The sequence below is a fragment of the Belonocnema kinseyi genome, chromosome 3 (assembly GCF_010883055.1).
Source record: "Belonocnema kinseyi isolate 2016_QV_RU_SX_M_011 chromosome 3, B_treatae_v1, whole genome shotgun sequence".
NCBI lineage: Eukaryota > Metazoa > Arthropoda > Insecta > Hymenoptera > Cynipidae > Belonocnema > Belonocnema kinseyi.
Genome location: NC_046659.1, coordinates 99224799 through 99240144, shown reverse-complemented (window position 1 = coordinate 99240144; position 15346 = coordinate 99224799). Strand labels below are relative to the sequence as shown.

At 23.7% G+C, this 15346-nt stretch overlaps 1 protein-coding gene across 1 annotated transcript in view; it reads left to right on the top strand.

Annotated features, from left to right (window-relative positions):
• LOC117169952 (protein phosphatase methylesterase 1) overlaps window positions 1–13763 on the top strand; it is an 18542-nt gene extending 4779 nt beyond the window's left edge. The window contains exons 3-6 of the mRNA XM_033356463.1: window positions 1011–1120; window positions 5627–5860; window positions 13257–13322; window positions 13397–13763. Of these exons, the coding sequence (XP_033212354.1) occupies window positions 1011–1120; window positions 5627–5860; window positions 13257–13322; window positions 13397–13763 (777 nt within the window). The remainder of the gene's footprint in view (window positions 1–1010; window positions 1121–5626; window positions 5861–13256; window positions 13323–13396) is intronic.
• Window positions 13764–15346: the final 1583 nt, after the last annotated feature.

Sequence of the window (15346 nt, the reverse complement as noted above, 5' to 3'; positions counted from 1 at the left end):
AATTCGATCGCCCTCCCTCTCCTCTCTTCTACCTCCATCAAACACTTTCTCGCCAACTCCCCTCCCTTTCCTTCCCTCAGCTTTGTCTCAAATTTCCATGCCTTAAATTTAATGCTTCAAAATATTTTACAAGGCATTTTTTAACAAAATAACATATATTCAAAATTATTATTTTTTTACCTAAAGCCCTCAAAAAACAAATTTAACTATAACAAATTAAAAATGAAACAATTTGAAATGACAAAATGTTATTTAAAAACTAAATCCAAATGTTGTCGATATTACAGTTATTTACAGTCAGCATCCATACCATTTTGATAATCTAAATATTAATTTTTTTCGTTTATATTGATATAGACAAAAAACTTAACTCTAATGGTTTCAAAGTTTAAAGCGTTTTAATTTGTTTTTCCAAAAAAACTTGCATTTTTTAGGAAAATAACATTTCCTTTACAATTTATTTTACATCTTAAAACATTTAAATTTAAAAACAAAAAAAAATAAAAAATTATGCAGTTACAAAGCAGAAGCCATTCAAATTTATCAGTGTATTTAAAGGCCTTAAAAAATACTTTTACTACTAGGAATTCAATACTAAAAAAAAAATCTTTAACGATTTAAATTTAAAATCATTATTTTTTCCTATTTCTAATTTATAAAGTTTCATTTTAATTATTCCTAAAAACTTTTAAATTGCAAATTTTTTCCCATTATTAAAGCTTTTATTTGAAAATTTGTTTATTCTGAACAATTTATGTAAAAAAGGAATTCTCTAATTTTTAAATCTTAAACTGTGATTTTGAGTCTTCCGAATTTATAGCTGGTCAATTATTAAAAGTCTTTCTTTTTCAAATTATGCAATTTTTAAATTAGAACTAAATAATTTTAAACTTGGTTAACCTGAAATTATTAAAGGCTTAAACTATTATATTGCACAATTATTTAGCTATAAAGGATTTTAATTCACATTAGTATAGGTATAGCAGCATCCAAATTTTTTTTCATTTTAGAAATCCATTATGACTATGATAGTCTGTCGAGTATTGGCAATAGATTTAAGAGGACATGGCGATACTCATACAACAGACGAAGAAAATCTCGGGGCTGATACTTTAGCGCAGTAAGTGAAATAAAAATTTCTATCATTAGTGTAAATTATTTGGATGAAAATTAAAAAGTTGACAAAAATTGTTGTGCAAAAATATAAGGAAAATAGGAACTACAGGACCATATTTTCGAAAAAATCTCCCCTTTTCTCTTTAAATGCACGATATTTCGAAAAAAAATATTTGAAATACACAAAAAATTCTTTGAAGTTGCTAAATTTAAAAAGAAAATCTTAACATAGAAAATTTACAATGTTTATTTTACCGAATATAAACTCAACTATTTAGAATTTCAATACAACCTGTGAAACTAAAATCAAAATATTAATTGCATAAAGGACAAATATTTGAAAGAAATATTTTATTTTAATTTTCGCGATTTGATTATTAACGATGAAATTTGAAAAAGAGAAAGTATTATTGAATGTGAAAACGATTTTAAAAATAAAAAAAATGTAATTAATTTTAATAACAGAAATTATTAAAAAATTATTTAGCATTATTATTTAGTCACTGTTTTTTGAATAAAAAGATCACTTTAGTTAATGTTGTTTCAATAAATTAAAAAATTGTTTATCAACTACTGAATTCGGGTTTATATATATGAATTTTTTATAAATATTTTAGCGCATTTTAGAAGATTCGAAAAATCTTTTAAATACATTCCGATATTGTTAAGGGATTTCAAAGGATTTACGGGTATTTTTTAAAGTTCCAATAATTGTTAACGACTTCAAAACGTTTCAAGGGATTTCATAAGATTCTAAAGGAGTTGAAATTTTTTGTTGTTTTAAAAAATATTCCAAGGTTTCTTCAATCTACTTTAATAATTTAATGTGATTTCAAGCTATTTCAAAAGATTTCAAAGTATTCAAAATATTTTAAGGCATTTGAGAAGATTCCAAGGAATTTGTTTATTGTTTTGAATAATGTGTAGGAATTTTAAAGGATTTAAAATATATTAAAGTATTTAAAAAGATTCCAAGTTTAAACAAAATTTCAAGGATTTGAATTATTTCTAGGGATTTGAAAAATCGTTCATGCAGTTATAAAGAATTTTCTAGAATTTCGGAAGATTTCGGGCGTTTTATGACATATTGAAAAATTTTAAAAGGTCTGAAGATATTTTAATACATTTTCGTGAATTTTAGGAAATATATTTCGCAGGATTTTATAATATTTTAATGCATTTTAAAGAATTTATTCACAAGATGTTTAGGGTTTTGCAGAAGTTTAAAGATTTGAAGATGTTTTCAAATATTTTTTTGAAATTCATTCGGAATTCACCTTTAATTGCTATTAATTTATTCTGATTTCTTTTGTATTCTCTTGAGTTTTCTAATTTACTTTAATTCTTATAAGCTTACTCAATGCATCGATTTTTTTTAATTTGTAACAATATTTTTTTAATTAATTCTAAAGTCTTTTAAACCCACCTTAAATTTTGAGTTATTTCTTCAAATTCTTTTACATTCCCTTGAATTCTTTTGAGTTCACTCAATTCTACTCAATGAATTGATTAAAAAAAAGTTTTTGTTTGATTTATTCTGAAGTCTTTTAATCTTATCCTGAATTCTTAGACATTACATCAGATTCCTTTTGTTGAAAACTTACTGAATTCAATAAATTTTTCGTTTAATTTTTAATTCACTTAAATTTCTTTAATTTTCCATGGTTTTTTATAAGTTTCTTCCAATTTGTGCCATTGTCCTTAAATTCCACTAAGTGTACTGTGATTTTACTGAAATTAATGTAATTTGTGTATTTTTTCAAATTAATTTGAATTCTCTGGAATTGTTTTAAAAAGCCTTAGGAATTTATCTGTAATTCGGTAATTCGTTAAAATTCACCTATACGTCCTATAAACTGCACCATATTATTTGAATTTTTTTAATTCAAAAGATCTTTAGTCACATTTTTTAAAATCAGTTTAAATTTTCATGAGAATCTGAAGAATTTTTGTATACTCTTGAAACTTTTCAAAAGTATTAAAAAGCTACATTTCTTCAATAAAGTTTAAAATCTTGAAATTTAAAATCTTTATGATTTTTTTTTTTTAATTTCTAAACCTTTCGAATATTTTTTTAAATGATGTGATTTTTTTCTCAAAAAAAGAAATTGCCCTTAAATCTTCAATATTCTTTTTTAAAAATGTTGACAATACTTTTACAGATTTTCTTAAAATTAATTGTTCAAAAGAAATAATCATAAAAAATTGTCTTGAAACAATTCAAAATTCTTGAAAAGATTCTTTTTGGAAAGCTTCAAAGATATACATTCAATAAAATTGAAATCTTTACAAGTTTTAGATTATTTTTGAATCGTTTTAAAGTTTCAAAATATCTCTGAAACCTAATCGATTTTTTTTCAATTTCGTAATCTTGTAAAATTTGAGAAAAATTCTTTAAAACCTTCTACATTCTTTTTCAAAATTCTAGAAAATTAAAAAAATATATTTTTCAATTTCTCTGATTTCATTTTTCAAAAAAAAAAAAAATTATTTTTGATTTTCCCATGAAAATCTTTTCAAAGATATGCAGAGATTTTCATAACTTTTTTTTGCAATTCATATGAATTAATTATTATATTATAATGTTGAAAAAACTTTGTTTAATTTTTTCTAAAGTCTTTCAAACTCACCTTGAATTCTTAGCCATTTCATCCGATTGTTTAGAATTCCCATTTTTTCGAAACTGATTTCAAAATCATTGAATTACAATAAATGTTTTCATATTTTTAAATCTCTTTTAATTAATTTGCATTTTTTTTTAAATTTTGAATACTGTCCAACTCATTTGAATTCTTTTTAACTTTATTTGAATTGTTTTGATTTCTTAGGAATTATCTGGAATTCCTCCAAATTCACTCACTTTTTGGGGACGACTGAAAATTCCCGAACAGCTTATAATATTATCGAATAACAAAATTTCCCGAATAATAAAATTCCTGACACAAAATAGTCAAATTATAAAATATCGTAATTTTATTATTCCGGAGTTTACTCATTCAGAAATTTTATTATTCCGGAATTTTACAGTGTCGGGATTTTTTAGTCGTTCCACTTTGTGGTCACTTTTCCGGTTGAAATAGGTCACTTCTTTCAATTAAATTAAACTGTATCGACCCTGAGAATAAATTAAAAATGTATAAATTTGAGTTTCAAAATTTTATATTCCATTTATAAAAGACTTTATTCTGAAATATGCATGAGACTGTAGTTCACAACGTTTACGACAACGAAAATATTTTTTTTTCTAAAAAGCTCGAGACCTAAAATTTTATCGCTTTAAATAGTTTCATTTGATTTCCAAAAAAGCTCAAAACAGTTTCATCCCCCGACCACTCAAGGATCACCCCCAAAATCATCCCCTAAACACTAAAAGATCATTAAAATTCCTCTAACTTCCAGACCCAAAATTTTAATGTTTTAAATGATTCAACTTAATGTTTATTAAAATCAAAAACAGATTCATCCCCCTAGCGCTCTAGGATCACGCCCAAAGTCATCCCCTAAACATAAAAAAATAATTTAAAATCCTTAGGTGATTTTAAATGATTTTTTTCAATGTTTGGGAGATGATTTTGGGAGTGATCCCAGAGTTCTAGGGGGGTGAAACTGTTTTTGACTTTAATAAACATTAAATGGAACCATTTAAAATAATAAAATTTTAGGTCTGCAAGTTAGGGGATGTTCAATAATTTGCTTAGTGATTAGGGGATGATTTTGAGTTTTTTGAGCTTTTCTGGAAATCAAATAGAACTATTGAAAATGATAAAATTTTGGGTCTCGAGATTTTTATAAAAAGAAAATACTTTCGTTGTCGTAAACGTTGCGAACTTCAGTTTCGTAAAATTTGTCACAAAACTATAATTTTGATCTTTTAATATTAAAGGTCAGCGGAGCTGGAAAATTAGTCAGAAAAAAGTTTGAAAATTTTAAAATTTAATTTTTTCGGCCACCATATTTTGACCCTTATTTTAATTAATATTAATAAAAAAAGACGTTGTTTGTTGGTCTGAAATACTTTATCTCAAGGATTCGAACGAAACTAAGGGAAATTTTTCTGACATTTGCCAATTCTTTCAATAAATTTAAAAGAATTTGGCTAAAAACTAAGCTTAGTCTAAAAAATTATAAAAACATAATGAGCCTACGAAGGCCCAATGTCGACATTATGTTTAAATCATATTTTATATAAAAAAAAGAACGGAAATGAACGTAACGAAACTTTCGTTACGTTCCTTTTTATTTCTTCTCACATAAATCTTTGCCGAAACCCAAATTTGACAATGTGCCTCCGTAACTGGATTATTTTTTAGTGACTTTTCATACTTAGCATTATTTTCAGGTAAATTATATGGAATTTTAAGAAATAATTGGAAAGTATCTGAAAGTGTCCCTTAATTTCGTTTCAATCGTTGCTTTTTCTTCTATTCAATGAAAAAATCGAATAATTCCAACTTTTTGATTTTCTCCCATTATTTATGAAAGCTCTTTCTAAAATTAAATCATCTTCTAGCGATGTGGCAGCTGTCATACACGAATTTGACAACAGTGCTTCTGTCATTTTGGTAGGACATAGCATGGGAGGTGCAGTCGCTGTTCGGGCAGCACCTCTGATCACAAATTTAGCTGGAGTCACAGTTATCGATGTTGTCGAAGGAACAGCTATGGATGCTTTGGCATCGATGCAAAGCTTCCTCAGGTCAAGGCCAAAAGGTTTCGAGTCAATTCCTCAAGCTATAGAGTGGTGGTTAGTCTCAAATATCGACCAATACAAGTTTTACTCAGTCATCACCGAGTCTCGCCTATTCACATATTTAAATTTTCAACGAAAAACATATTTTCTACACAAAGAGATGAATTAATAATTTAATTCATTGGTTGAAAATTTAATTATTTCCTTGAAAATTCAATAATTTTATTAATTTAAGAGTTTAATTAAAATTTTGGTTGTTTCTTGAATACTTTTTTTTTTAATTGAAAATTAAACAGTTTTTGTAAACGTTCATCCTTCTGGTAACTTTTTTGTTGAAAATTCACATTTTCGGGCTAAAAATTAAACTGTTTTATAAAATATTTGTATTTTCTGTTTGAATATTAAACGATTTTGTAGAAAATTTAAACTTTTGGTTGAAAATTGATTTGTTTTGTTGAAAATTCTTTTTTCTTGAAAAAAATGAGTTTTTTTTTGTTAAAAATTCATTTATTTAATTAAAAACTCATCTGTTTTAGATGAGAATTTAAATATTTGGTTGAAAATCTGTCTTTACAGATTAAAAATTTAATTCCTTGGTTTAAATTTAAACTACTTTCTTAAGTTATTATTATTTTTTTTTTGTTTGAGATTTATAATTTCAGTTGGATCTTCGTTTTTTTTTGTTACAAAATTCTTTTTTTTAACTGAAAATTTAACTACATATTTTTTTGAAAATCAAATTGACTGATGGTAATAGAAAAATCTCTTTTTCACTTCAATTTTTCACCATTTGATAGAAAATTCAACTAATTTGTACAATATTAAACTGTTCTGCAGAAAATTCGTTCTTTTTTAACAAAAAATTAATTCTCAATAAAAATCACAATACATAATTTATTTAGTTAAAAATTTTTTAAAACGAAAAAAATATAGACTAAAAATTAATTAAATTAAATTTTGTCTAACATCACATCTATTGTTCAAAATATTTAGTGAATGTCATTCGTTGAAATTTTTATTATTTCCTTGAAAATCCAATAATTTTATGAATTTAAGAGTTTAATTAAAATTTTTTTTGTTTCTTGATTCAATTTTTTTTAAAATTGAAAATTCAACAATTTTTGTAAACATTCATCCTTCTGGTTTAATATTTTTTTTCCTGCTGAAATTTCACCTCTTTTTATTAAAAATGCAACTGATTTGTTAAAAATTATGTTCAGGTTGAAAGTAAACTGTTTTGTAAAATATTTGTATTTTCCTTTTGAGTTTTAAACAATTGTGTAGAAAATTTAACTTTTTGGTCGAAAATTGATGTGTTTTCTTGAAAAAAATCAATTCCTTTGTTAAAAATTTATTTATTTAGTTGAAAGCTAATCTGTTTTCAATAAAAATTTTAATATTTGGTTGAAAACTGAAGATTTATAATTTCAGTTAGAACTTCGTTTTTTTTTTTTTTTTGTTAAAAATAATTTTTTCTCAACTGAAAATTTCAGTACATATTTTATTGAAAATGAATTTGACTGATTGGAATAGAAAAATGTCTTTTTCACATAAAATGTTCACAATTTAAACTAAAATTAAACTATTTTGTACAAAATTAAACTGTTTTTCAGAAAATTCGTTGTTTTTTTTTAATTCACAATTAATTCTCAATAAAAATCACAATAAATAATTTATTTAGTTTTAAATTTTTTAAACGAAAAAAATATAGACTAAAAATTAATTAAATTTGGAATAGCATCACATCTATTGTTCAAAATATTTAGTTGAGTGTGATTTTTGAAAATCCGTACTTTTTTGGTAAAAAATTCAACTGTTTGGTTAAAAATTTATGTATTTTGTTAGAGATTTATCTTTTTCTGGCAGAAGATGAATCTTCTCAGTTGCATATTGAACTATTTAGTAAAAAATATATGTATTTGGTTTAAAATTCATAAATTTTTTGTAGAAAATTCATTTTTTCGTGTTTAAAATGAAATGTTAAATTAAAAAATCATCTTTTTTTAGTCAAAGGTTCAAATATTTTATCAATAATTCCACAAACAATATTTTCTACCCTAAGAGATGAATTTTCAATACAAAAAGACGAATTTTCGTAAAATTTTAAAGCCAAAAAAATTAATTTTTTGAAGACAGTTGAATTTTTAACCCAAAATTATGATTTTAACAAAATAGTTGAATTTTAAGGATACAAAAATGCGTTTTCAATCAAATGGTCGAATTTTCAAACAAAAAAGGTTAAAATTCAATGAAATAGTTCAATTTTTGAGATAGAAAGACAAATTTTGTTGACGGCAGTTGAGTTTTTATCCAACAAAGATGAATTTTCAACAAAAGAGTAAAGCTTTTAAGATAAAAAGTCGAATTTTTTAGAAAACAGTTGACTTCTAAATCGGAAATTATTAACTTTTAACGAAAAATATAATTTTCAATCAAGAAAAATTAATTTTTACCAAGTTAGTTGAATTCTCAACTAAAAAGTTGAATTTCCAACGAACAAGATTAATTTTTCACCTAAAAAGACGTATTTTTAACAAAATGCATCAATTTTCTACGAAATAGATTTTTAACCTTTCAGATATAAAATTTCAACCAAAAATGCAATAGCTACATTTTCAGATACAAATTCGGATAAAAAATAACTTTTAAACAACAACAAAAGACGAATTTTCGAACAAGAAGATCAATGTTTTATAAAAAAAAAAAAAACGAATTTCCAACTTATCTAGTATACAGGATAAAGTTTTAACCGAAAATGGAATAGTTAAATTTTCAGATAAAAAAAGATTAATATTCAACAAAGTTGTTAAATTTTCGACCAAAAAGATGAATTTTCAGCCTGAAAGTTTAATTTTCAACCAAATAGTTTAATTTTCGACCATATTTTTGAATTTTCATTACAAAAGTATAAAATTTCTATAGAACAGTAGAATTTTAAATATAAAAGTTATTTGTTAGTTGTCAATTTAAAAAATTTATCTTCAACCAAATGCGAAACGAAGTTATATCACAATTTCCTACCAAAAAAGACTCATTTTCAACAAAATAGTTTTTTTGATAAAAGAATGATTTTTTAAACAAAAATAGAAGAATTAAATTTTCAGTTGAAACAATCAATTTAAAAAAATGAATTCTCATCAAATGATTTGAATTTGAAACCCAAAAGATGAATTTTCTACCAAAAAACATATTGTTTCAATAAAATATATTAATTTTCAACTAAAAAAGATAAATTTACAAACCAAAACTAGAATAATTCAATTTGCAATTAGAAAAGTAAATTAAAAAAAAGAGTTCTCCTTAAAATTAATTAATTTTCAACTAAAAATATAAATTTTGGACCAAATAGTGGGATTTTTAATCTAAAAGATAACTTTTCTATTAAAAAAAAAAAACTTTAACTACACATTGTTTTTTCGAACAAAGAAATGAATTCTTAACAAAAAATACAATAGTTAAACTTTTTACAAAATAGAACATTTTTTAACGAAAGATATGAAATTTCTATAAAAAAAGTCAATTTTCCACAAAAAATGGAATAGTTTAAATGTATTTTCAAGTAAAAGTATAAGTCTTTAAGTAAGAAAAATTTAATCTTTAACCATATTATACATGAATTTTGAACTAAAAAGATCAATTTTATACCAAAAATAAAATACTTACATTTTCAGTTAATAAAATAGATTTTCATTTAATAAAATAAATTTTCAGTAAAAAAAAATAAATTTTAAACCAAAAAAGAAATGATTTTTTAACAAAATAGTTAAATTTCCAATCACATAAATTAATTATCAATCAAAAGGATGAAGTTTCAACTGATGAGAGTACTCTTCTGTAAAAACGCGGATTTTCAACAAATAAATGAATTTTTACCTAAAATAGATAAATTTTTAACTAAAACAAGATTAATCAAATTTTCACTACAAAACTTAATTTTCAATAAAATCAATGTAATTTTTTTATGAAATATTATACTAAAGAAAAACTAATTTTCGATCAAATAAGATAAATTTTAATAAAATACAAGATTTTTCTATCAAATTATTGATTTTTTAAAGGAATTTTTAACCAAAAAGTATATTTAATCACCAAAAAGTACGAGTTAAATTTTAAGTCGAAACAATTCATTTTCAACCCTAAAACATAATTTTCAACAAAATAATAAAATTTTGAACAAGAAAAAAGGTTTGTCAACTAAAATGATGAATCGTCAACCAAATAATTGAATTTTTAACAAAGTACTTCCACTTCCAGTCAAATATTTGAATTTTTAACCAAAAATGATAAATTTTCGCCGATTCCTCAACCAAAAGTGATTAGCCAATCACATTTTTAAAAATTATCATTTTAATAGTTTGCCTTACAAAAATTGGTTTTTGTTTAATGTATAGAAAAACTGAATAAAACTATGTATAAATTATCCGTCTGGGATGCTATGATGAATATTATGCAATTTGTTTATGAAAATAAATTAAAAATACTAATTTAACGCATAGAAAGGAAAATAAAAAGGATTTTTATAAATATTCAGTCTTAAAATTTAAATGAATCCGAACAAAGCATGACAAATTATGTGAACATTAGTTAGCACAAGTTCCTATTATTATTGCCTTTGGTTTGGAAATCTAATTTTGATTTCTAAATTTGAAAAATTGAACTTAATTGGTAAATTTTCCGTAAAATTTCACATAAAGTTGAACGTTTATTCTTTAATTTGTAACTTTTTAACCCTCAAACGGTACACTCCAACCGAGTATACGTAAATGGTACACTAGTGCGAATTGGTTTGTTTGCAATGTTAATATTAAATATTTAATATATTGAACATATAATAAACAACTAGAATATATCGCACATATTTAATATATATGGGTATAATCTGCTGCAGCTGTTTTGCGTAAATGCCAAAAAAAATGGAAAATCTTCGGGTGCGAATTTGCACCAGTGTACTGTTTGAGAGATAGTAATAGATTTTAATCATTTAAATGAGTTTTGAAGATTTTAGGGTGTTTTAAAAACTTCTGAGGCATTTTCAAGAACTTTTAATTTCAAATATTTTAGGTAATATTAAAAAATTCACAGAAATTTTTTATTGATTTCAGTAATTTGAAGGGATTTCAAAGCGATTTACGGGACCTACCAAATTTTAAGATATTTTAAAACATTTTTCGGGATTGTTTAAGGTTTACGACGATTTCAATTATTTTAAGAGTTTTTTAATGCTCTTAATGTATTTTAATAAATTTTCCAAAATTTTAAGAAATATTGTCAGGTCTCATAGAATTTCATTGGATTCAATAATATTTAAGTCGATTTTAAAGAATTTATTCAAAAGAAGTGAGTTATTTCGTAGGGTTTCATAGATTTGAAGAGTTTTTAAATTAGTTTTTGGAATTTATCCTGAATTCATTTAAATTCTTTGGAAATCGTTTAATATTTTTTAATTCAATTGATCAAATACTCAAAGGATTTTAAATATTTTAAGGGATTTTTAAATTTTATTTTCAATTGATTTGAATTCCTTTGAATTTTTTTGTAGTCGTCACTTTTTTGGTTCAAAATTAGTATGGTTTCAAAAACTTGAAGACATTTGAAAATATTTTTTGGAATTGAATATGCCCTGATTTTGTATTAATTTATCCTGAATTCTTTTAAACTCTTCTTTAATTTATTTTGAAGTGTAAAACTCACCTTAAATTCTTAGGTATCTCATAAAATTCTTTTGAATTTTCTTTCATTTTTCGAAACTCATTTTTAACTTACTGAATTCAATGCATTTTTTTATATTCTTGAATTGCTTTCAATTCACTTGATTACTTCCTTAATTCAGCTTCATTTTAAATGAATTTCATCGAATTTTTCTCCTTTCCCTTTAATTCCTCTAAATGAACTCAAATTTTACTGAAATAAACAGAATGTTTTCGATTTTTAAAAATTATTTCCAATTCATTTGAATTCTTATTTGGTTATAAATTAGTAGGGGTTCAAAGATTTGAAATTATTTTTTGGAATTCGCCCTGAATTCTGATTAATTTACCCTGAATTTTTTAAAATTCTTTGTAATTATTTTGGATATTTTAGCTAAACTTGATTTCTTCTAAATTTACTCAAAAAGTTTACCTAATGGAATTGATTTTTAAAGTTTTTATTAAATTATTTTATTTTATTTAATTTCTCTCAGCTTATTTCAAATTTTCTAAATTTAATAAAGTGTTTTCATTTTCTTAAATTGTTTTCAGTTCTTTTAATTTTTTTAATTCATCTTGAATTTTTATGAATTTCATCGAATTCTTCTCGTTTCCTTCAAAGTCCTCTAAATTCAAATGTACAAACTTTTAGATGGAAAATCTATCCAACCACATGATATAATGCGATTTAAAATAAATTTGATTTCAACTCGTTTTCAAGACGTTCAGTTCTTAACTTTTTTAAATTATGAAATAGTTTTTTAGTCAAGATAAAAACTCTAGACAAATTATAAATTGAAAGGAAAAATAATTTTAACGGAAAATAAACATTCTGTATAACTATTTATTTTTTTAATTTCTTTGCTTATTTTCTGTAAGTTTCCAGATTCGATTTTGACAATTTAGAAATCTTTTATAATGTTTTTGAATCTTTGTGAATATTTTCTTTAAATTAATTTTTCAATCTTGAAATCTTTCAAAATATTTGAGAACTTCCCAATTTTCGTTCGCAATCTTTTCAAAATTTTATAATTTTTTGAAATTTTTAAAAATATTTTTAAATATTCTCTTAAAATACCTTTGTAAATAAAAAATCATTAAAAATTCCCCCAAAAATCTTAAGAACATTTTTCTTTTTTTTAAACCTCTCAAAATTCTGAAAAATCTTCTGAATTTTTTGTTTTAAATCTTCAAAAATCTACATTTTGTGTACAACGTGTGGAAAACTTTAAAATTTTAATTAAAAATTTTACAAATTATAGTGAGTTAGCAAAATTTTAAGAACAGATTTATTTCTTATTAAAAAACAAAAAAACATTTACAATTGAAGTGTTCTCTTTGTACAAAAATGTTTTAAAATATGTAGAAATAAATTTTATCATGGAACTAAAAATATAATCCTTTAATGTGAAGAATTCCTGAAAATAAAATCAAGAATCTAACGACCAAATTTGGACAGAAGAGGAAAATGTTCCTTTTTTTCAGATTGCAATGGGAGGAATTCTTCACATTAATTTGATTATTGGACGTTAAAAAAGGGTTTTGGAATTTGATTTTTATCTGATATAAATATCCTAAATTTTAATATAATCCTTTAGTCATTTTTTAAACATTTGTTCTAGAAACTAGAAATATAATTGTCGACTTCATTTTAGAATTAAAATTGCTCTTTTTTCCCCCGACTCTGATGACTGTCTATTACTTTAAAAAAATAGTATTCGACCTGTAAAATTACATTATCAAAGTTAATTGATTAATTTTAGTGTTCGAAGTGGCCAAATACGTAATGTCCAATCAGCGAAGGTGTCAGTTCCGGGTCAGATAAAAAAGTTGGTAATTACTCTACTGAAAAAGAGAGCAATACTTTTTTCATGAAATTAATTAAATTACTTGGATGCTTTAGTACTGAGAGCGGACAGCTGGCGACCGATGATATCGATTCAGTTTTGTCCTCTTCGGATCACGAGAGTGTTCCTAGTTTCGCGATCCAAAGGGGAGACACTATCCAAGAAGAGGAAACTCTGACTATGCCGGCTCCTGAAATTCTTCCGTCGCTCATCGACAAGAAATATAAATGGCGGATAGATTTAGCAAAGACTGAGGAACACTGGGTTGGATGGTTTAAAGGATTGTCTGCGGCTTTTTTAAGTATATCTGCCCCAAAAATGCTACTCTTAGCTGGAGTCGATCGACTAGATAAAGAGCTTACGGTTGGACAAATGCAAGGTAATTCATCACAATCTACTCGTACATCATTATTTTTAAATTAAAAATATGTAATATTTAATAGCAATTCTAATATATTTAAGTGCGTTTGACCTCTCGATTTTGAGTGGACGTCCTATTTCAAGATTTCAAAGATTCTAGAAGGTTTTAAAGAATGAAAAGATTTCAGTCACTTTAAAGATTTTATCAAAATTCCGAAGATTTCACGGTTTTAATTTTTTTTAAAAGATTTCTATGATTTCAGAAAGATAACGCTGATTTAACAAAAAAATTTAAGTTTGAAAGTTTTCAAAGATTTGATTTAGTTTATTGACGGTATTCATCCTAGTAGAAATTTATATTATAGAAATTTCATAAATATTTCAATGATACCTAAATATTTCACAAAGATTTGAATGGATTCGGTGTACAGTTTAAATATATATTTTAACTATTAAACAAAATTTATTTAAATTTTTAAGCATACAATTTTTTTAATTTGTTTTCTATTTTAAAATCCTTGGTATACAGATTTGCTTAATTTACAGCTTAAAGCTCAAGAGATTTGAAATAATCCAGAGATTTCAAAAAGATTTCAATTATATAAAAATATTGCAAAATATTTCAATGATTTCAAAATATGTTATGAATATTTTAAGTATTTTATTTATTTTATTAAGGGATTTAGGTTTTTTTAAAGCATAGCTTAAAGATTAAATTATTTTAAAAATCCAGAGATTTCACAAAGATTTTAATGATTGCAAATTATCCGCAAATATTTCAACGATTTTATAAGGATTTTAAAATATTTCAATGATTTTACAAAGATTTCAACGATTTCATAAATATTTCAAAATATTTCAATGATTTTACAAAGATTTTAAAATAATCCGCAAATATTTTAACGATTTCATAAAATTTTTTAAACATTTCAAATTTTTTCAATTTCCACAAATATTTCAATGATTTTACAAAGATTTCAAAATATTCCGCAAATATATCAATGATTTCAAAATATTACGCAAATATTTGAACGATTTCATAAAAATTTTAAAATATTTCAATGATTTCAAAATATTCCCCAAATATTTCAACGATTTCAAAATATTTCAATGATTTTACAAAGATTTCAAAATATTCCGAAAAAATGTCAACGATTTCAACGATTTCAAAATATTCCGAAAAAATGTCAACGATTTCATAAAGATTTAAAAATATTTCAATGATTTTACAAAGGTTAAAAAATTATCCGAAAATATTTCAACGATTTCATAAAGATATGTAAATATTTCGATGATTTTACAAAGATTTCAAAATATTCCGCAAATATTTCAATGATTTCATAATGATTTTAAAATATTTAAATGATTTTACAAAAATTTCAAAATATTCCCCAAATATTTCAATGATTTCAAAATATTACGCAAGTATTTGAACGATTTCATAAAAATTTTAAAACATTTCAATGATTTCAAAATATTCCACAAATATTTCAACGATTTCAAAATATTTCAATGATTTTACAAAGATTTCAAAATATTCCGATAAAATGTCAACGATTTCATAAAGATTTAAAAATATTTCAATGATTTTACAAAGATTAAAAAATTATCCGAAAATATTTCAACGATTTCATAAAGATTATTAA